Below are 24521 nucleotides of genomic sequence, written 5' to 3'. Positions count from 1 at the left end.
CTCTCCCACTATATGGTGATTCTACTTAATTTCCTTTTATATATGTATATGCTTCAGAAAGTCTCTATAGTAGGTTTTCCTGTGCCTTTCAAAAGGCCTTAGGGTACTTGTTTTCCTCATATTCCCTCCTTTACCTTGCTCTCCCAAACTCTCCCCATTTAGTCTTCTCATTCTAGTTCCTCTTTATCTTTTCCATAGCACTCTATTCTACTTCCCCTTCCTTGGAAGATCTTCTCCTCTCTGGTCCCTTCACTAGATACCTAAGCTCTATGGTTATCCAGATTTGAAACACACATATAAAGCTTAAAAGCTAACATCCACCACATAAACCATATTTGCCTTCCTGGGTCTAGGTTACCTCTCTCTGGATGGTTGTTTCTAACTCCAATCCATTTACCAGGACAATGTCATGGGAATCAGAATATCTGGATTCTAGTTTTACTGATGTACCTGAAGACCCACAATATCATGGGAGCATATTTTGATACGAAACTCAGCTATGCTTTTATTTATCTGGCTGCACGTGTGTGTGTGTGTGTGTGTGTGTGTGTGTGTGTGTGTGTGTGTGTGTGTGATTAGACCCCACCCCTCAACTTTCATTTGATTATAGGCTATATATTCAGTGCCTCATAAAATACTGTCTCTTTTCTCCCTCCCTTCCAAAATAAAAATGTGCTTTAGTGTATAATCTTTATGCTCTACAACATAACACATGCAACAGGTGCTTTTAAAACCATTTTTTATTCTTCTCCCATACATTACATCCTGACTACAGTTTTCCCTTCCTCCACTCTGCTCAGCCCCCCTCCTACCTCCCTTCTCCCCCAGATCAACTCCTCCTCTGTTTCCCTTCAAAAAAAAAGAGCAGGCCTTACAGGGATATCAACCTAATATGGCATAACAAGTTACACTAAAACTAGGTACAAATCCTCATTTTGTCCAGCCAGGCAACATGGTAGAAGAAAAAGGGTCCCAAGATTAGGCAAAAAATTCAGAGACTGTCTCACAACTCCTACTGTTAGGAGTCCCATAAGAACACCCAGCTACACGGTATGTACACAGAAGACCTAGCATGGGCCCATACAGGGTTCGTGATTGCTGCGTCAGTCTCTGTGATCCCCTTTGAGCCCTGCTTAGTTGATTCAATAGGCCGTGTTTTCATGGTGTCCTCAACCCTTTGGCTCCTACAATTCTTCCTCCCCCTCTTCTGAAGGGTTCCCCTGGCTCCACCTCGGCTCCCATTAGTTGCTGAATGATGCCTGTCTGATGAGAATTGGGTTAAGAATACCTCTTTATGAATTGTTGAAACCAACGTTGGATAAAGCACAGGGACAAATAACCAAACGAATGGAAACACATGAACTATGAACCAAAGGCTGAGGGCCCCCCAACTGGATCAGTCCCTCTGAATAGGTGAGACAGTCGATTGGCTTGATCTGTTTGGGAGGCATCTAGGCAGTGGTACCAGGTCCTGGGCTCGTTGCATGAGTTGGCTGTTTGAAACCTGTGACTTATGCAGGGACGCTTGGCTCAATCTGGGAGGAGGGGACTGAACCTGCCTGGACTGAGTCTATCAGGTCGATCCCAGTCCTCAGGGGAGACCTTGATCTGGAGGAGGTGGGAATAGGGGGTGGGCTGGGGGGAAGGGGAGGGGGGCAGGAAGGGAGAGAACAAGGGAATCGGTGGCTATTTTGCAGAACTGAATAGTATTGTAAAATAAAAAATAAATAAAAAAGAATACCTCTTTATTTACTTGGTTGTCATTTTGTAGAGTACTTCAGTTTGAAAATTGTGTTTTCAAAATGCAGCTATTAAACTGAAATAAGACCTCTGACAAAACAGGACAGACCAGAGTGCAATAATCATCTCCTTGGTTCCAACGTGATCTCACTTTTCAGAATATCCACTGTGGAGTTTTTGTGAGGGAAAACTGCTCTAGAAATCATGGGTTTAACATAGGAGAGACAGAGTGCTTCCTTGTGAGGCAGCTCATTTTAGGCAAAGTGAGACAAAATAGGTGGCCTTTACTGTCAGGCTGCAGGGTTTAGACTCACCCAAGAGGCATTTCTGGTCATGTATATAGGGAAATTCTAGAGAACCTTGGAGGAGATGACTCATGTTCAAAATGTCTGGCACCTTCCCAGACATAAGGAAGTCCAAGGAAAAGCAGTCTAGTCTGCCTTTCTTTCTTCTTCCTGAGCAAGCGCTGTCAACGCCACCTTCACCACCTTCCACTGACCACACAGTCCAATTGCTCCAGCTTGGCAGTGTGGATTACATGCCAGCAGCTCTCCAGGAAAATGACAGGCCTTCAGGACAGGATTGGGATGGAGGAAGCATGCAAATGCATAGACTGAGCAGCTATAAAGCTGGACTATACAACACCTCCTGAGTAAGTCAACTGAGTAAGTCCTCTTTATAACACATGTATACTCTATCTCTTGTATTCCCCTAAATAACAATGCTTAATACTTAATACTAGGTTATTTTAAGTTGTGATCCCTAATAATGATGAAGGGAAAGCTAAGGAGTGGGAAAGAGGGTGAGGAAGAACGCTGCAGTACTATTTCAGATAAACTGACAGGTAGGGAGAATCATCTACATCACGAACATGGAGATAAGCGTGCATATAAATGAAAACTGTTTTTTAATCTTCTGGCCAGAAATGGCTTACTATGCCATGAACTAAAGAAAACCTTGTGGTTATTGTCCATAGCAAACCCATTGAGGAGCGAGGGAATAGCTGTGTTGCATATAATTAAGTTGTGCTTCACAGCAAACTAGTTCAAGTTCATTGGATTAGATTTGCCAGTCAATTTAGCTCTGTTAGTGAACGTCTTACAATGGGAGGGATTGTAAATGGTAATAAAACAAGAAGGCAGACATGAGAATGAAGCAAGGATCAGAGGTTTGCACATAAAAAAAAAGTGAGGCCAGGTGGAGGGTGAAAGAGCAGAGACAAAGGCATCCTAAAAGTAAGCAGAATCCCAGGGAATGGGAGACTAGGGCACATAAAGATGCAACCCAAATTCTTAGTTTTTATTTTTTAATTATATGCATGTAGGCATGTCTGTGTGGGGGTAGATTCGTGAATACATTTGCTTGCAGAGGCTGTAGGCTGTGGAAGCTTCCAGAGTGGAAGCAGCATGGCTGATTGCTGTATACAGTGGCATCTCCAAGCTGCTCATGCTGCATGGTGGATTTAGCTTTTGCTAGTAAAAAAAAAAAAAAAAAAGAAGAAGAAGAGGTTTCTGGGCTACATACTCCTTGATGGAAGCATAGACCCATTGCCTCCCAGAGTCAGTGGAGAGCATGGCTTCCAGAGCTGGAAGTGAATTACCTCTGCCTTATTATAATTTTGCTTAGTTATGATAAAAGATAAATTAGATATGAAACTTTAGACTCACAAATATAGGATAGATAGAATATTTTCTTTAATTTTGCCAAATACAAATAGACTAGATATTGTAACTGTAATTCTTGATTGATAACTTCTATTTTATGTAATTTTACTATATTAAAGTGAAAAACCTTCCTTTTTTTGTTTAGACAGAAAAGGAGAAATACTGTGGGATAATGCTTTCAAACACTGGTTTAATAAAACACTGATTGACAGTAGCCAGGCAGGAAGCATAGGCGGGGCAAGCAGACTAAAGAAATGCTGGGAAGAAGAAAAGTGGAGTCAGGAGTCACCAGCCAGACAGAGGAAGCAAGATGTCAAGGCAGAACTGAGAAAAGGTACCAAGCCACATGGCTAAACATAGATAAGAATTAAGGGGTAATTTAAATGTAAGAACTAGTTAGTATTAAGCCTTAGCTAATGACCAAGCAGCTGTAATTAATATAAGCTTCTGAGTGATTATTTTATAAGCAGGTCATAGGACTGTGGAGGTTTGGCGGGACTGAAGAAACTTCCAGCTACAGAGGTACATGCTCTTAACCACTGAGCCATAGCTCCAGAACCCAGGTTCTTGATTCAAATATTTAGGGTCTCCATGGTAAGATACATTATTAAAGGTCTAAGAACTAGATAGAAAGATTTCGTGTCTTTAAGATATTCTCTATTCAAACACAATATTACCCTTCGAAGTAGTTTGATTGGCCAATTTAATTAGACTGAGAAAAAACTCAAAGGTTATTAGTAATGTGTTCTTCAGGGTATGTCTGTGATGGTTTTTCAGGCAAAACTAAGTGAAGAAGACAGTGATACAAAATGGACCAGTAAATATAAAATGGACTTAGTAATATAAACTCTACCTCCAATAAACTGGAGGCAGGGATAGGACAAAAGGGAAAGAGGAGTTCTGCTAAGAAAGGGCTGCCATGATATAAAGATCTCTCCTTCATGACACCATCCCGCCACAGGGTTTGGACTTACCACAGCAGAGGCAACTGATTATGAAGTAAAACCTCCAAAGCCATGAGCCAAAACTTGCCTGCTTTTAACTTGACTTTTTTAGGTACTTGCTGTAATAACAGAAATTAAAACAATAAGCAATGCCTTTTATGCAGTTATTAAAAACATGGATGAAAATAGTGAACTCCAAGCAAGTCAAGGTAAAGGTCATTGCCAAAAAGAATTCTTCAGTTAGCATTTGAAACAATTCAATCTTGAAAATCCAAAGTGCATCTTACACTGATGTACTAGATTTCTTTATACTATAAGGTCTTTATGGTAAGGTGTCTTCAGTGTTAAAGAGTTCTGTGAGGTATAAAAACCTCAAAGGCTCAATTTAGAAGAATCAAATTGTCATGATCAGTGACAACTGTTAGAGTTGTAAAGTTAAATTAGCCGCTGAAATTAACTAATCAAGAAATGCCAAAAAATGATTTCTATATGTAAATATGGTATTAAAATAGACTGTCAGATCCTTGCAAATATAGTGTGGTGGCAAGCATAAAATCTCCACTGAACTTCAGAGACTGCTGAGGCCAGCTGTATAATTGTCAAATATAAAGTCCACTCTAGAACACAAATTATCAACATAAATTTTAGGGAAGACTACATATTAGTTTTTCTCTCGTAGGATAATCATCAAACTTTGTGACTTCATTGGTGGGTTATTTAGGTGTAGGTCACATTCAGATAAACTCAGTAGGGTTCATTCATGTAAATATCAGTGAGGGACATCTGACTTTAGCTTCATTCACATGTTTAATGTTTATCTGTGTACTCTATAGAAAGGCCTGGTTTCTGTGATTCTTAGCTGTCTGGCTTTTAGGAAAACACAAGGAACAATCCTAATGGACAAGTACTTTCTAAGACTTGGCTTGCATCATGCTCTATAGTCCCCCATTGTCTAAAGTAGGCTTTAAGACAAAGCTCAGAAACATGGCTGAGGAGAAAGATGCACATCACCCAAGATCTTCAATCTTGAGGGATAATAAAGATCAGTGGTTACTGCAATGAATGCATCAAATTACATAGACAAACTAATGTTAAAAATAAGTTTTCACATTAAAAATGTGAAGGATATAGTGGTAAAAGTAGCAAATAAGGGTTCTGATAAAATAATGAAAGTCCTAGTTTTTATAGGGAATAAAAGATGTCTCTCTTGTTCAAAGGTATCTCACCCCAAAGTGTGGTTTTTATTGTCAAAAGTAGACATACACTGAATAGATAAATAACTTGAAGTAGAAGTCAAATTTCTTCATAGACTCTAAGATGCTGAACCATATCTTCTGAATAACACATCTGAAGAAAAGTGGGGTAATGCTGTGGCTTTGAAAGTGCCCTCTGGCTTACACCACGGTTTTTTCTCCATTATTAACAAGCTTTAGAGACCATTACACAAGTTGTTAGAACTGAAATTTCTGACCTATAAAACAGAAGTACCTGCATCTGGTAGCCTTAAACATGACCCTGAACTATTTATTGCTACATTCTTCAAGAGGAAGTATCTATAGCCCTTCTCTTTTCATAGGGTAGCCTTGTAACTATTTGCACCAATAGGTCTAGTGAAAGCTTTATCACATACTTCTAAGAGGTGATTATAACAGATGATGCAACTTAACTTTGATTGTGGCTTGAATGTAAAATGTTCCTTTAGGCTCAGGACACTGGGACCATCACTGGTAGTGCAACAGGGGAGGTTTGTGGTACCTTTAGGGAGTATTATCTCACTGGAAAAGGGTTACTGAGGAGTAGGCCCTGAAATAAATTATAGTCTAGCCCCACTTTCTGGCTTCTCTTTACTTTTGTGGACATAGTGTGACCATCTGACTCATCTTCCCACTGTGTGACATGACAAACTGTATATCCTAAAAGTATAAGCAACAATAAACCTTCCTTGAGTTGCTTTTGGCTATGCATTTGGTCACTTCTGTAGAAAAATAACTAATACATCCTTGATTATTAGAACAATCCTCCTTGAAGGACAAAATCTCCACTGAGAAGTTATTTTTACCCTGAGACAATCACGTTATAGGGAAACCACATGACACGAAACAGCTACGTAGAGATATTCCATATGAGAGCCTGTCATTGTCTTTTTTCTAACCCTTGTACTATATAAATGAATGAACAAACTATGGTTGAGACTTCCCTGCTGAGGCCCCATCCACATGGAACAGAGGTACCATCTTGTTCTGTCATTCCTATATTTCCATTATGCTGAAATCATAAGTCTAGGAGTCTTTGCTTTAAGGCACAAATATTTGAACTTAGTTTTTACAAAGTAGCAATACTTATAAAAGAAATGTAGAACATAAAAAATGGTGGTACCATAAAAACCCAACACAGATACCTTGATTTTGGAGATGGTGACATGCGGGAGCTGAAGAGATTTGTGTGACTGTAGATGTTATTGTCAATGTGACTGGGTCACTGCATGCCTGTGTGCGTGGCCTAACACTAATCTAGGAATCTACATTTCTAGATGAGATGAATAATTGTAGTAATAAAATGAATACAGCATATTATCTCTCCCATTCCTAATACAAGTGGCCCTAAGCCACTGAGTCAAGGATCTGAATAAAACAGAAAGTCTGAGTAAAAGGAAATGCTTCCTGTTTTGATGTCTGAGATGACACATTTGGTTCTTCTGTACAAAGATAAAATATGATAAAATAACAACTGGGCTCTTCCTGGATTACAGGCATACCAGTTCTTGGACTAAACTTATGCTTGCTTTTGGCTGTTTCAGAAGTCTGTGCTGCCAACTGCACATTTTGGGACTTCTCAGCTTATTTTTTTATGATGAATTATACATGTGCATCTACAATTGTTCTGGTGTTTCTGGGAGAACCATAGCTAACACAGATCTGAAAGACACTATGCAAGTTGAAAGGACCTCAAGGAGATAGTTGATAAAGTTGATAAAACTGACAAGAAATTGTCAGGGATGAACAAAAGTTTAACCATTGTTAGTTGTAAAAACTTTTGCAAGAATCAATTGTAAAAGTTAAAACAGCCAAGAGGATTATTGATCTAAGGGATGCACATAAGATGCAAATGAAGAGAGAAACTAAGGGGAAACTTAAGTTTTCAAACACAGTGTACATGGGGATAACATTTGCTAGGCATAAAAATCAAACTACTAACCCTCTTCAATTTCTCCCAGCGAAAGAATCCCAAGTGTGGTAAGCATCTCGAGAGTGAAGATGATGAGGTCATGGGAATAAATACTCAAACCTTTCAGTAGTACTTAGAGGCTGGGAGACAGCTTGTGTGATCAAAAGCTTGGTGTGTAAGCATAAGAACCTGCATGAACTCCCTAGAACCAAAATGAAATAAGAGGATGTAATAGTGTGCTTTTACAATCTTAGCACAGGTGTGGCAAAGATAAGTAGACCTGTGTCTTTGTGACTGTTCTATTGCTGTGAGGAGACACCATGACCAAGACAACTTACAGGAGAAACTATTTACTTGGGGGCTTGCTTACAGTTTTAGAGAGCTAGTTCATGATCATCATGGCAAGAAGCAAACAGGCATGGCACTGGAGCAGTAGCTGTGAACTTTATATCCTTGTTACAAACGGAAGATAAAGAGGGAGAGAGAGAGAGACTGGGTCTGGCATGGACTTTTGAAACCTCAAAGCTCTCCCACAGTGGCATACTTCCTACATAAGGCCACACCTATGGTGATATTTTATTTGTGCTGAAATGTGATTTTATTTGTATGTTAATAAATAAAGTTGCCTGGGGATCAGAGCTAAGAGCCAGCCATTAAGCAGAAGTCTGATAGTGGTAGCACACGGCCTTAATCCAATCACATGGCAGGCCAAGTCTCTGTGTGTTCAAGGACATAGCCAGCTTGGTGACACATGCCTTTAATCTCAGTATCAACCATAGAGACCTGGAGGTCTGTATAGACAGGCAGTGACGAAGTCATATGGTTGGGTTTAGAACCAATGAGAAGGCAGAACAGAAAGGCAATAAAAAGACAGGACACAGGAAGAAGGTCTCTCTCTCTCAGGGGAAGGACAGCAGTGAGTGGTAAGATAAGGTGGTCTTAGCTATTGGCTACTGCTCGATCTCTGCTCTTTTAACTCTTTATTTGGCTCTGTGTTTCTTATTTAATAAGACCATTTAGAATTACATCTACACATACTTACTTCACCAAGGCCACACCTCCTAACCCTTCTCAAACAGTTCAACTCCCTGTCCCTGGTAACTAAGCTTTCAAATACATGAGCATAGGAGGACCATTCTCATTCAAAGCAACACAATCCCTGTGACTCATTTGATAGGTAGTGTAGCCTATTTAGTAAGGAAGTCTGTCTCAAAACTCAAAGTGGATGACACCTGGAAATGAAACTTGATGACCTCTAGTTTAAACACACAGATGCACACACACACACACACACACACACACACACACACACACACACAATACAAACATAAATACACACACAGACTTGGAAAGATTAGAGATGATGGTGATGGTATCTCATAAAGCCTTTCAAAGATAAGAACATGTTACAAGAATCTTAAGAACACTGTATTGAGATCTTGCCTCTGTTAAACAATTATAGTCTGAGAACTTTCAATGGCCTGAAGTCTAGTAGCATCAAAGAAAGTCAAAGTAGAAAAATGTTTATTTTATAAGTGATTTATAAGTATGATGAAGCATATTTTAAGTTGATAACTTCTGAGGTACATTAAGTGTCTAAAACTAGACAGCCTGGATTGGAAAGACCAGTGTCAGTTCAAAATAACAGGACATCATTGGGCTTGCCATGACTTTGAACAGGAAGAATGTGTTTGGTTGTAACCTCTAGCTCACACCTCCACAGTCTGGGAAGCCCTGTTTCCCCACCCCCTCTCCCCCTTTTCCAAATCCCAATGGCTCAGTCTTTCCAAACAAAGGGAAGGCACCAAAAAGCCCAGTTCTGCATTCTTTGCAGCTGCTGCAACTTCTTACCCTGAAGTTGCCAGGCTCCCAATTCCCCACTTAAAGCTCTGAGCTTTTGACCATTCTTAGGCATAAAGCCAGCTTATGGCAGACACATCATCACCCCTTGCCTACAACATATATAATCTCCATGTTTAGTTCAGGTGGACAGCTTCTCTGGCCTCCACATCTGGGACTGGAGAATTTGTCCAGGTGTTACTCTACTCATGATACCTGTTGTTACATTTTTTTTCAATTTGTCTCGGTCTGGCTTACTGTGTTGGCAGAGAAACTTATTATGGGAGGGGCAGAAAAACCTATCAAAAAGCTTGAGTGGGATTCTTGTTTGCTGTACATGCCATCCATTATAGAATAGAAATAACAATGTGAGTGCTGTGAAGCAGAGGCCAGAACTAAGACCATTTGTTGATACTTTTGGGAAAAGTGTCAATTGCCCTAATAAACACCTTGAGATCATACCTGGATGGTACACTCAGTAACTCTTATTTGTAATGGGAGTAACTCTCATTTTTAAATGGAAGCTTACTTAGTTCATCTATCACTTAATTGTGCAACTGGTGAAAATTCTCCTCTCTTTTTGAGAAGTCTCCCTATTGAAAGGAACTGAATTGATGTGTATTGTAAATGCCTCCCCAGCAATAGCAATGGTAAATTTAGATGATAAGCCCCTGGATTTTAGTTGATGGCAATATGAACGATCTCATTCAGAGGTCTTGAGGAAAGGAAGAAATACACTTTTGATCTTGGAATTCAAGGAAGAGGGGTGACTGTCACCACAGCCTGTACTGAGGTGACTTAAAAACAAGTTATTTCAACAATGTCTATAAAAAGATATGTTTTTTTTTCCTCACACCCTTTACATCTAAGTCTGTATGAGATATAAGTTTTTGACCAATGTTTGCTTAGGTGATATTGGCTGATTTCAGAGGATGGTGTTATAAAAGTCATTGGGATTGCTGGTTTTTGTTTTGTTTTGTTTTTGTAGAATTCGCAACTGAAATCTTGAGTCATTTGTTAAAGTCTGAATATGTTGAAGTACCTCACTATGTGGATGACAAGACACACAAGGGATCACATGCAGGTCTTTCTGTTGGAATCCCATTTCTCTGTCTCTGTCATCAGATCAAGATGTAGAACTCTCAGCTCTTTCTCCAGCACCATGTCTGCCTGCATACCACCATGCTTCCTGCCATGATGATAAATGGACTAAATCTCTGAAACTGTAAGTCAGCCCCAATTAAATGTCTTCCTTAATAAGAGTTAGCAAGGTCATGGTGTCTCTTCACAGCAATAAAACTCAGACATATACAATTTCATTGAACAGTTGTGAGTCATCACCAAAAAGCACATGAAGCAGAGTATATAGAATATACTCAATAATTATTAGCTATAGTATGTGAGAAGGATTATGGACATGTGAAATACATAATAAAAGTTACTATTATTACTAGTGTCAGGATCTTAGAAAGGTTGCAGTTACCTTCAAAGCACATACTTTAGCAAGTCAGTCAGGGAGATTACCCATGAATGCTGCTTGTCATAAATATATACATGACAAATACAATCAGAGAAAAAAAACCTGATTAGCATCTATCACTTGTCCCATCTATGTTCAAAACCAAGATTTCTATAACTTAATGTACCTGGGCAGATAGGAAGGGACTCTACTCTTGACCTCATCTATTGCATAATCCAGTCTAGGAAAATATGACCCCAAGTATCTTATGTCCAGCTATTTCCATTCATATGTATTGCAGAGGTACCTTTTTTCTTAGACATTTCTACCCCTCAGAAGAATTTAAAATGGACTTGGGAATATAGCTCAGTAGTAGAGCATTTGCATAGTATTCACGAGGCCCTAGATTCAATCCCCAGTACTGTAAAGTCCTTTAATTTGATACTATGAAACCTGCTATCTCCCAAAGACAGAAGAAGGTGAAAGTGAATAGAAACAGGGAGAGAAACTTCCCACAGAACAATTTCTGACTAACTTAACAAGGCCATTACCTTTGGAAAATATTGTCAGACACACCTATAATAAGGGTATCATTCTACAGGTAGATTGCTTTAAATCCTGTTCAACACAACATTGTTTGTGAATATAAGTTTTATTGTGTTTTACTGTCCTGGTTTCTGTTGCTATGATAAAATATCTTGACAAAGACCAACTCAGGGGAGAAAGGGTTTATTGAACTTTCAAATCTAGGTTACAGTCCATCATTATGAAGTCAAGGCAGGAACCCAAATAGCTGGTAACATTCACAGTCTGGACCAATGTATGTTTATATGCATGCATGCCACTATTCAGTTCGCCTTCTTTACTCTTATTGACCTCCAAACCCAGAGGATGGTGGTGGCCACAGTAGGCCAGGTCTTCCTCATGCATTAATACAATCGAGACCGTCTTCCATTGCCTCCATGAGGACCTAGTCTAGACAATCCCTTGTAGAATTTCTCTCCCCAGGTGTAAAGTTGAAGAAACTAAACATCACAACTATAAAACAATTTCCTCATTTCTCTGAGTTCATAAAAATAATTTCATACATAGACTCTCCACAAGCTTTTCAAATTCAGCATCATCATTTTACCTTTCCATACAGTAATTGATTTTAAAAAGGCAATCAAGAACATTACCAAAGTAGATATGAAGACAAGTAAAAAGAATTATCAAAATAGTTGATGCTTGTGAGACAGAAAATTGAAAGCCCAGGCGACTTTGAGCAATATCATTACAAGTAAAGCACACTTAGTAGTAGGTACATGAAGTTGAAGGAAATGGTACTAGTTATGTCTATGAATGTTCTTGATTCTAGAATATTCTTGGTTCTGCATCTATTAGGATGATGCCAAGTCAGCAAAGAAAAGCCATAAGAATACATTTCCCCTATCTAAGACAATCATTCACAGTCTGTTCAAGCAGTGATCAGTTTAACAATTGCAAATATCAGTGAATCTTTTTATTATCATTCACTTTTATCATCCTAACAAAGCTTACAAAATGTACAGCCTTGTAATCTTAAATATTTCTTTATTGGAATAGAAAATATAATTAATTAATAACATATTTACTAAGAATAAAAAGATATATGGATAAAATATAACCAAAAAGAACTAACTGCCCTTCCACTTTTCCAAAATTAATGATGTTAATTTTCCCCAAGTGAAGCCTTTCAGTTCTTTAGAAATAGCAACTTAGTTTAGCTCTCACATTTTTATTTAAAGTTATTATCCATTATTAGTGTGTGAATACATGTATATGTGTCTGTCCTCCATGTGTGTATGTACTATACAGACATGTGGAAGTCAGAGGACAATTTCCACTATGGGTTCCAGCGATCAAACTCAGGCCATCAGGTTTTCATGATGAACACCTCTCACTGAGTCATCTTGCTGGACTTCTTTACTTAATCTTATAGTCTTCATATGTGCCTCTGATTAACATCTGTGGAAACTGAGGCATAGAGCTGTAACCTTACTGAGGTCTTGCAGGTAGTCACTTTTCTTCTGGATGAATCTTTTGACTTGTCTCACCCTGTTGCCTTTCAGCCCATGCAGTCACATAGCAAGAAACATGGACATCAAGTTGTTTTTCAACTCTCTTTGGGCTCCCTAACAGGCTTCCTGAGTCACATGATAAGTATCTCTGACAGTGACAGCTGAGGCTTTCACGGAACACTTGACCAATAACCACAGAGATGGCATTACAAACTGTGAAGGCACTCTAACTTGACTTGTACAGTTAAAGATCACGTATGCCTGAGGGTCAAAACAAAACTTACTGTCGGAGTTCAAATAGTTAAAAGTGTTGTAATATCATGACAGCAAATCTATCAGACATTTTTATGCTTATGATAATTAATCTTGAGTAAAGTTAGAAAGCAAAACTATGTTACAGATCTAAGTCTGTAAGACCTTCTTCAGCCACTGAGCACTCATAGCCACCTACCACCACAGGGACTTAGACATGTTCGGATTTACAGGTAGGAATCATTTACACCTGTAGAGACTCTGAACATGCCCACACACAGAGCTGGCGCCTCAGTTTGTAAATGTTTCTTTTCTGGGTCTCAAGGGAGCCTCATTTTCAGAGCCCTGAAGCACAGCCTGCCCAGTGACTTCCTGGTGCCAGTTCTTCCCCTAACCTTGCCCGGCTTTGTTCATGTTGACAGCAATAGCAGAAATCCTGAAGACTGTTACTTTGTGTCAGATAGAGTGCATTCATTGGGATGGGCTGAAGGAAAAGACCCCACCACTGTTGTCATTCTTGGTTTTGTTACCCACATTTACAGGATTTGATGAATGGGGCAATCAAGGTGAAAAATGAGATGCTTGTCACCCAGCACCCCAGAGCACTCTGTCCTTTTCTTGGGGCTCCTTTAACTCCCTTAAGTGCAAAATCTTATCGGCAGCTCTACCTTCTTGTTACGCCTCCTTCCATTATTTACGATGGCAGAGACAGGGAAGAGAATGGGTACTGACTGGATAGATGACATTTCTCTTCCTCACCTGGAGGTTCTGAAGGCTGGCATGGAGCTCCATGCGATATTCCAAGGAATGAGCTGTGGGAAGGCAATACTCAGACTTAGGACGCTTCCTCCCCTTCACTGGGCCCTCAATGGAAGGATTCTAAATCCAGATTGGGATTGCCAGTGTTTTCTTTGTGTTGCAATGAACTGAGGTAAATATTATCTAAACAGCAGGTTCTTAAAGCTCTTATCAATACAACAGTCACAGCAGCAGCTGCACCTGCTCTTCCCAGGTGCCAACATTCTTCTACTTCAAGATCTTTGTTCAACAATCTTCACATGGTGACCACTTGGTGTCTCATTAAGTCTGCTGTGAATTCGTCATAGGATACGATTTTAAAATTCATACCAGAGAAGTGTCCAAACAACCTACCTGCCAGTTGAGCCTCAATTTCAAAACTACTGACCAGCGTACGTCAATAATTACTAATGGCTCTCATTTGATAGTCAATAAAATGTGTTATTCAGTCTTACTTATTAATGCAATTACCCACAACATCTGTTTAGAACAAGAAAAAATTAATGTGGACTATGCTAATTTCATTGCTGAAAGCAAATAATAATATGGAAATTGGCTGGTTTTCATTATAGAAAAAAGTATCTTAACACAATTAGCATATGCAGTAGAATTCATTCTAAGCACATGGAACTCTAATACTCAATTTGGACTAGGATAGTAGTTGGGAAGTGTTCATCTAGAGAAATGTGAAAGAGAATTAGCCTCTCCACCCCCTGGCAGTCTCCCTCCAGTGTCAGGCTCACACCTGCTGAACACGTATTCCATTTGGTTAATACAGAACATTAACCTGAACGCTCTGGTTAAATGTGCTCTCTGCATATGACATTCATAAATTAATGTTCATGAAACTTTCACCAAGATACCAGCTAAAACTCAGAAGTCCGTCATTCTATTAGGTGTTTCAAAGCAGGAAATGGCTGGAATTGTATTTTGGCAAAGTATTGTTTACAGTCTTTTGTGTCGTAAGCAAGTAGCATGAGCTTTAAAAAAAAAAAATGAGGCTGATAAAGGACCTAATTGAATCACCCCTGGAGAGTTGTAGTTCTGAATGAGAGCTACTATCAAGGAATCACTACCTCAGTATTATCACCCAGACCAACCTTCTCACTCTCTCTTCTCCCACCCCTCCCCCTCTCCTCCTCATTGCTGTCATCTTTAGCACCTGGAAGTCTTGACGTCCTCATAACGTTTAGACCCAAAGCTGAATTTTCCACAAAGGTCATCCCTAAGGAGAGAGGAAGTCTATTTTAGGATAGAGGTGTGTTTTTAAAACAAGGCCTCCTTTACCCTAAAGTCATTAAAAGTTCAATGTTTGTCATTCTATTAATGGGTTGTAGGTTTATGTAGCCATTCCTAAACCAGTTATCACTGCAAAGCATTAGAGTATAATGACTGCTCTAAATTAATCTAGGCTCATCCCCAAACCAAGAGCTGAGAAAGCAGAGGACTGGCTCTCTGACATCTGCTGTTTCTATGAGGAAGAAAGGATGAAGCATCACAAAATCACCAGATGTCCAATAAAGGTGAGTCTTCACTACTTCTTATAGTCCCGCTGAGCCAGACTGGCCTTTGAATAGAACCATGGCCTGGATATCCAGAGGAAAGCACACAATAACACAATCTTGTCAGAGCAGCAAAGCCGAACCCTCAGATCAGATCTCCTGCTGGGTCCCTACTGTTCAACCTCATCTGACTTTGTTTTCTATTGTAACCAAGGGAAGAATGTTTTCTTTTATTACCATGAGACAGGTGATCAGTAAGAGAACTCCAAGGCCCTGGCCCTCTCTATCCTGCCCATTGTGCAACCTGTTAAGAATTGCAGGTGAGCAAAATAATCAGGAATAAGAAGGAAATAACAGCCTCCATTCTTGACATTTGCAGGACTGAAAAATATCTCTTGACTAGCCAATCAGATGTGTGCTGTAGAATATTAGTTTAAGATGTGTTACATTTGTTCATGCTGTGGAATATTTGTTTATTGATGCAATGATGTGTTGCATTCTTTCATGTTGCATTTGTTTGACTCTGTGAGGCTGTGTTACTTGGTTTGTCTAAAATACCTGATTGGTCTAATAAAGAGCTGAATGGCCGATAGCACAGCAGGAAAAAGGATAGGCGGGGCTGGCTGGCAGAGAGAATAAATAGGAGGAGAAATCTAGTGGAGAGATTGAGGAGCAAGAAAAAAGAAGACAGACACCTAGCCACACAGCCAGACATGGAATAAGAAGGAAAGAAAAGATATACAGAAATTGCTGGGCAGTGGTGGCACATGCCTTTAATCCCAGCACTCAGGAGGCAGAGGCAGGCGGATCTCTGTGAGTCAGAGGCCAGCCTGGGCTACCAAGTGAGTTCCAGGAAAGGCGCAAAGCTACACAGAGAAACTCTGTCTCGGGGGAAAAAAAAAAGATATATAGAAATAGAGAAAGATAAAAGCTCAGAGGCAAAAGATAGACGGGATAATTTAAGTTAAGAAAAGCTGGCTACAAACAAGCCAAGCTAAGGCGAGGCATTCATAAGAATGAATAAGCCTCCAAGTGATTTATTTGGGAGCTGGGTGGTGGGCCCCCAGAAGATCCAAAAGAGTCAGAGAATAAAAAACAACCAACTACACATGTGCAACATCTGGCCACAAGCCAACACCTGTGAGAAGGCACCCACAGGTCTTTGACCACACAGTTCTTTATAAATCACCCCTAAAGCAGCTTTCTAGCAAGATGGGTGATGGACTTCCAGCAGCTATCCAGCTATTTTATGACAATAAAGTCTTTTTTTAGATACCTCCCAACCTCTCAAATAATTGCCCTTAGTCGTGTGATAAGCAAACCAAGCATGTGAATGGTAATAGGAGGGAAAGCTGGAGAAAAAAAATAAAACTTATTTTTTTTTTATTGACATCTAGTAGAACTTTAGACTTCTTTTCAAGAGAGGCAAAGCGTTTGGTTGTTCTTGTTTTGTTTTTGTTTTTAAAGAAGGCTATGACATTGAGAATGTCAAAGCCAAAGTTCTGTTTTAACTTTTAAATAGTGAGCCTAAGAAACCCATAAAACAAAAATGCCTCTAACCTGTAAGCCTCTTGCCAAGGACAGATAGTTTCTGAAATTCTGGAGGCTATTGTTTATGGGAGATAACAAGCCACATGCTTTTCACTCTCCTAAACAAGTTCACTTGACCCATCTGCACCAGATGTGCGAGTAGGCAGGAAGTATGTCAAGATATATGCCTGCCCCTGATTGGACCTGACGGGAAATACAGTAGCCTTGTGGGTTTGCCTCTTCAAAATGTGACTGTCACCATTTTCTGGGAACCCCAGAATGGACCTGGCCTGAGTCCATCATCCTGGCCAATATTTAATTAAAATTTGCTTCAAATTTGGCTCAAAAATTGTGGTGGTGGTCTTTTTCTTGACCAGTAGGTTTAACATTAGAATAACATTTTTTAAGATTCTGTTTGATAAAGCCAGCACTCCAGCTTTGATAGTACTATCATCCCCATGTCCTCACTACTAAAGTATACTATACGTTATTACTTACCTTTACAACATTACCTAAATTTTAATGAAACAAATACTAGTTATAGCTTGTGAGCTTTACATTTTATTTGACTACATGATACATGCATTTACATTGACATCAGTTAGCAGTTTCCTATTGACTCTTATGCTAAGGAGGAATATGAACATGAAGAGTCAGGAATGCAGGTGCTAGTACCCTCAGTGTGAGCATGCTGAGTATCCATATCTGAAACATGGAGTCCTAGAGATAGGAGCCTACAGGTCCCAGAGAGTTATGAGTTATAAAGAAAATGTCCTAGAGCTTGGCCTTGTACCAATAAATACTAATGTTTATGCAATCATTATAGTTTCTAGACATAGGAAAATTCAGCTAAACACTTGACTAATGAAAATCACTACACTTGTAAGAGATGGGTGCAATAGAGGCCAGATTTATAATGTTAGTTAATTAAAATTTAAGAGGATGTTGAAAGATGTTAAGAGTCAGAGGACCAGAAGGACTAATGAAAAATAATATATTCTGGATATGAAATGGATAATTTGCCCATAAACTCTTACCAATATGGTTGCCTGAACAGAATCACAGCAGTAAACATTCCAGCATGGATGGAAGAAGGGTTCACAAGGTCTAACCCTAATGAGAAGAGCTATAGGCAGTTGGCTTCTGAGAGAGACAGAGTCAGTCTTTTCGGGATTAAGCTTCCTGATAGGTTAACCATGCCCAAGTAGTCAGGCCTACATCAATGCTTACATGTGGTCAATGCTACCTGGGATATATGTATATATATATATGTATATATATATATATATATATATAATTGATGTGTGTTAATATTTATAGAAAAAGAAGGCATTAATATAGAATGGAATGTTGGGAAGACTTAGGAGGAGTTAGAGAAAGGGTGAATGGGTAGGATGAAAATATATTATAATCATGTATGAAATTCTAAAAACATCATTGGTAGTAATAGTAAACCTTAATAAGTAACATTAGCATTGGAAGGAAAGAATAGATTAGTAGAAACAACGTTGTCTATTGACAATGTAAGCAAATGAAACTTAAAGCATCAATCTACAGCATAAAAGAAAACACAATGTGCATCTATGCATGAGCAAGGCATCTTCTCCCCTGGGGTCCCCAAGGTCTCAGTTTCCCGAGGCATAAATGAATTATCTCCCCAACAAGCCATCTCACATTAATTATATGCTACCCAGGGGAGTCACACTGTTGGCTTCCCCTCTAGATGTCTTCGGAGCTTACACACATGCCTTTTGATACTAATTTTTACATATCCATCTCTACCTCCAGACAAATTAGTGAAGTTACATGAATTGTGTTATATTAAATCTATGACTTTATAAACCACATGTATCCACTTCAGAAGGAAGGAGCTGCTGTGGTGGTTATACTAAGTGTCCTAATACAACCTTGGCTATAAGAAAATCAGGCATCTTGAATGCAAATATGAGATACTGTCCTTTCCGTAAACTATTATACTTTTTATTTATTCTTTGGGAATTTCATACATTCATACAATGTATTTTGATCAAATTCACCCTCACTCCCCTTGTCAAACTCATCTTCCATACCTTTCCAACTTCAAATCTTCTTTTCTCTTCTGTTTTGAAAACAACCTACTGGGTTGATTTATAGAGCTCCCTTTTAAATGTCCCAGCAACCTAGAACTGCTGCCTCTACTAGAGGGCAAAATCCACCCACACACTTGACACTAACCTGACTGAAACTGGACGTATATTACCTTGATTTTGTAGTTCTGGTGTTGACCAAATAGATATAACTTGCAACTTGATGTCATGCAAGATACATCAAAATATAGACTCATTATAGAAGTTGAGGTTAGAATTGCTTAATATCTTACTTAATCTGTTAATTCCTTTTTACCACCTAGGTCTTCTGAATTGTAACAATTATTAAAACATTTCAACATTCATTTTCTCTTTCTTTGCCACAAAACAAAGTAAACCCAAGCATCAGTAACAACAACAACAACAAAAAAAAAACACTGTTGTCAAATTATTAATTGAGTCTAGGATCTCTGTGTATGTTGTGAAAGGAAGATTAAGTTTAGTTACAATTGAGCAAACCCCTAATTCTGAAGTGATATCAGTTATTTAATATGCCAATTGATTCTTTGAATAACTCTAAGTAGAAAGCATTCAGTGAACCCCAAAGGGTATTCCTCAATTATCAACCATCAGGAAATGTTCACAGGAGGGCTGCCACCACTTGCGAATAGGAGCCACGACTTGAACATACAGAAGTCATTGTGTAGTACTAAATAATCCTACTTTTTAATGTTCACGATGGGAGCAGCTTAAATTATCCAGCTTGAATGGCATGTGTGACCCTTTAAGACTACTTAGTTCATCAATGAAACAATTCATGCCCTCTTACATTTAAAAGAGAAACTAAATATGCTTTTTCACAAGAAATTCTAACTTCATTCTGTAGAAAACAAAGATGCATTTGAAATCTTTAAAGTGCCTCTTGTTCCAACACTCAGGAATATCTCTCTTTAAAATTGTGTTTTCTCCTATCATCCTTTTCCTTTCAAAATGCCAACTGATCCTCATTATAAAACAGTATTAGCACATTCTGGGACAGGTGCTTAAACTTTCTGGGGTAAAGGGTATTTAAAGACTGCTAAATGCAAAGCTCTTTCTGTGCCTTAGCTAAGGCTGTCTGGAGAAACTCGGAATGAACTAGCAAAAATCAATTATTTTAACTGGCTCTTGAGATGACTTAGTATGAACTTTTCTAATTATGATAAGTTATCTGTGCACAGGCACTGGTGTCTTCCACTTTTAAATGCATGATTATGACCCAAAACTGAGATGTTCGGGATGTGCTTGCTGCTACATGTGATGGGTCTTCCTGATATGAAGATACATAATTTCCTCAGAGAAGGCCTTTATTTCTTTGTTAGAGAATATCACTTTCCAAGTTGTTTCCAGTAACACTTTCTTTATTGATTGTACATTGCAAATCTCTTTCTACTCTTTGATCTTGGCTGTGCTTACTGGCTTGGCATCCAGCCAGTGTTCAGGTGGACCCCCTTACATTTAGTCACAATAGGAAGGTGATTTGCCTCAGAAAGAGACAGGTGATCACAAATTGAGGTTGGAAGAATGTGAGATGTGGATGTGGACATGAACACTGAGACCATTTTACATGAGATAGAGGTAGAATAATTACATTTATATTTATTATTTGGAAAAGGAAAGCATTTTGATTTTCAAAAATTATACAAGCCATACCAGTTACACTAACTCATACCAAGGAGAAATCGACTGTAGATTTCTAGTGAATATTAGGAAGTGAAAGAGTACTGTTTTTGAGAATCTGAAACCAGGCTGACCTGGAACTCACTACCTAGCACAGATGTCCTTAAACCCATAAGGATCATCTGCCTCTACGATTCATTATTCATTTCTGATCATTCGGAATTGCAAACAAAATTGAAATCCAACATCATTGCAGAAAGTTTTCTTTAGTTAGCCTCAAACTTAAGCATTGATCTTTATTTTGACATTTCATAGTTTTGGAACTGACCACTATTGTCTCTTTTCTTTTCAGCATGCCCCAAATCTTAGGAAACAGTGCTGGAAGCCTATAATCACCTTACCAAGTCATAGGAAGAATCGTATTAACAGAACTATTTCCAAGTGATACTGCCCTGATTAATTACTTTCACAAAGCTTTTGAATTTCAGGGACATATGATTTCTAGTTGGCAAGACAACTGCTAAACTAAAAGCATTTTCTGCAGTGAATTCAAGACAGAGAACTCTTGAAGTTTTCTGTAAGTTCTGATAACACCATTGCTTTTGAATGGCACATTTATAATCAGTCAAATAAATAGGCAGAGTCTATAAATGCCCTTTGCATTTGAAGATAGAGTCAAACTTATTTTATTCCTCTTAGGAAATTTCGGACACCTCCATTTTATTTACATTTTTGTTTTATGTGTGTTTGTTGTTTCCTTTGTCCTCAACCTATCCCAGAGGAAATAATAATCATAATAACAGTAAAATTCTGCTACAGAGCTGGAGGTAGGAAATGTACGTGATATCTGGGAGTTAAAAAAAAAACCCGTATTTGAAACAAGCAAGAAGCCTCCAGACTTTGTCATGCTTTTTCCTTTCATTTGTCTTTTAGACAGTATCATCCCTACAGCCCAGAGTAACCTTGAACTCAGGAACATCCAGCCTCAGCCTCCCAAGTGCTGACAGTTTTGCAGCATACTCTGCCCACCTGGCATTCTGCCTTAACTCCAGTCATTACTGTACTCATAATAATCTCATGCAATGCCCTTGACTCTGCTCAGTTTCTTTTTAAAAACCCATTGAAATCATTCCCCGTGTCTGATTTTTCAAGCAATTTAACCTTATAGGAACAGCTGCTAATTCCACTCCAGAATAAAGCCTGAATGTAATACAGTGAATATAATAGGCTATGTTAAGTTTTAAATGACTCTTAAATAAAATACAAACGAACATACATCAGTGTCAAAATCCCATACACAAGACATAAGGAATGGAGAACAGTAGATCCCCACACAATGAGTGTACATTAGATGTAAGAGCTTTCTTAGCCCAGGAAGATGCGCTGCTTTGTGAAGAAAGTTATTTTCAAACCCCCCAGCTGGACACAATTAGCATCAACAGTTCCAAAAAAAAAAAAAAAATGGACAGCAATAGTACGTGCAAGCAACCCAGAACCTCCTGGCTCTACTTCAAGAATCAGGAAAGAGTCTTTATTTACAGAAATATATATATAGAAAGAGATTCTGTAGAGTTCAGCCAAGGAGGCAGAAGTTTTACATCTATCAAGCAGCAAGTATCTCTATAGATTCGGTTCGCTGCTTCATTCAGAAAATAGTTAAGATTTATAAGCTCCTTAGTCACACACGAAATGATTCAGTCCGCTAGCGCACACAGAGCTGGGAGCCAGCTGCTCTTCACTTCATGCTGTGGTACAGACAGAGCTGAGCTGGCTGTCTGGGTTCTCTTTTTGTGTCAAATCAAACCTTGTCTTACCTCGACTTCCTTGTTCTTCTCTTTGTTTCTGCCCATTGAACTTCTCCCATTGCTGGCCGTCTCCCGGGCTGGGATTACAGAAATCTGGTGGAGGGGCATATTGGCAGGGCTGCAGGTGGCCAAACCCTGATTGGACGCCTTATGGCTTCACTCGCCCTGAGAAGCCCACCTGCAGAACTGTTCATATCCTTGCTTTGCCAAACTTGGATCTACAGAAAAAGGAGGAAAACAGTGTTGGAGACACTGTACAGCAGTGGCTAAGCACACTGAAAGGAAATTTTTTTAAAAATATGTAAGAAAGATAACCCAAAGGAGTATTACATTCTCAAAAGGACGATTTACTGCAAGTCATAACTGCCCTGCTTTGTCACTCATGCATCCCCCTCCCCTAAGAGCATCATGGGAGACAATTCAACAATTCAATTGACCTAATAACTGTCATGGAAACCAAGGAAACCCAGGTCTCACGGGCCCTTATTAACAACTGCTCCTTTTAATGGAACAGACTCCCACATTTGCAGCGACTGACGCGGGCTTTTGTTTCTACCCAGATCCCCAGGAGTCTGTGGAGCACCCAGAGACGTGGATCCTGCTGACAAGGTAAGTAAGCAGAAGGCTGAGAGGCTTAGTGTCCTATTTGGATACAAATCTCTTCCTTGAAAGGCTGGGCTGGCTGCTTGGGTCACGACTGTCCTTTACAGCAGCTACAATAAGCTGCTTAGGGCAAAGGAACTGCCCGGAGTGGACAGCATTACTTGAGCTACCAAGAGAAGGAAAGGGGTGGAGGAGGAGAAGGGGAGAGATGAGAAGAAGGAAGGAAGGGAAGAGAAGGAAGAGAGAAGGGCGTGGGAAGAGAGGGAAAGAAGGGGGGAAGAAGAGAGAGTGAGAAATGGAGAAGGGGAAGAGGAAGAGAAAGGGAGAGGGGAAAAGGAGAAAGGGAAAAGGGGAATAGGGAGAGAGGGAAGAAGGGGGAAGAGAAAAGGAGGTAAAGGGAGGGCTGGAGGGGAGAGAGCAGAGAGAGAAAGTGATGGAAAGAAGGTTAAAAAGATGGTGAGGGGAGAGAAGGTGGAAAAGAGGGGGCAGGAAGTAAGAGGGGAAGGGAGGGGAGCGGGAAAGAAGGGTGGGGAGAGATGAAGAGAGGGAGAAAGAGGAGATAAGAAAAAAGGAGAAGAGGAAGGGGATGGGAGTGAGGCAGAGTGTCAGGGCAGGGACTAGATAGAGGGAGAGAGGGAAAGCAGGAGCAGAGAGGGCTGAACCAGGAGTGAGGAGAGAGGTAAGTGTGGCTCCTCCCTCGCCAACACCAGGAGTGAGAAAGCTGCCCCTCCTCTCTCAAGCCCAGACCCACCCCACAGCACTCAGTCCTGTTTCTGGCGACTCCTGTGCTCTCTGAAGCACACTGGTTGGATTCAGATGTAGATATTTTCATTTCTGCTAAGGACTCCAGTTTCCTCTTAAGAGGATAAAATGCTCAGGGGAAAGTAAATCAGAATTTCTGCTCTTCAGATTACAAACAAAACAAAACATTGTTTGCAAACAGTCCATAGGAAGTCATCAGAGTTAGTCACCACAACCCATCTCCAGCTATCTTTGCATTTTATATCAATAATGCCACTTCCAATGAGATGTTACAGCTTGTTTAAACTCAGGACAGAGATAAAGTAGACCAGAGATAGCTACCACCATTGACACTAATAGAAAAATTACCCATGGAAAGACTGTCAAAATAGAAACTGTTTTCAATCTAAACATCTGCATTGAAATAAATACTATGTATTTTCAAATTTGAACCAAGTATGCATTCCCTCTTCCAAGGTAGTCACCTTCATGTGGTCCCTCCCCTGCTCTCCATCTAGCCCATCTGAAGAGATTTTAAAAAGCATGGTTAACCTAGGGCATGTTGGTATTGATGCAGTTTCATCAGGGTTATGGCGAGCATCTCAAGTGACCCTTTTGCAAAACAATCATGACTCCTCTACAGCAAGTCTTCAGAACCACCCTGTCCAATACTAGCACAACCTTAGTATAATCAGCAGAAGTCCTCATGGAGATA

The 24521-nt window shown here is 39.5% G+C and overlaps 1 protein-coding gene across 5 annotated transcripts in view; it reads right to left on the bottom strand.

The window, feature by feature from the left end:
• The window catches only part of Marchf1 (membrane associated ring-CH-type finger 1), a 540293-nt gene that overhangs the window by 437736 nt on the left and 78036 nt on the right, over positions 1-24521 (bottom strand). For 4 of the 5 annotated variants that reach the window (XM_037211765.1, XM_037211766.1, XM_037211767.1 and 1 more), the window contains exon 1: positions 22472-22537. Coding sequence is in view for 1 of the 5 variants with exons in the window: in XM_037211768.1 (XP_037067663.1) it covers positions 22472-22570 (99 nt within the window). In the remaining 4 variants the exon portion in view is untranslated. Of the gene's footprint in view, positions 1-22471; positions 22681-24521 lie in introns of those variants that run through there. The other variant, XM_037211768.1, reaches the window with a different exon arrangement.

Source organism: Peromyscus leucopus, chromosome 17 (assembly GCF_004664715.2).
Source record: "Peromyscus leucopus breed LL Stock chromosome 17, UCI_PerLeu_2.1, whole genome shotgun sequence".
Classification (NCBI taxonomy): Eukaryota; Metazoa; Chordata; class Mammalia; order Rodentia; family Cricetidae; genus Peromyscus; species Peromyscus leucopus.
This window is presented reverse-complemented; position numbering and strand designations above follow the sequence as displayed.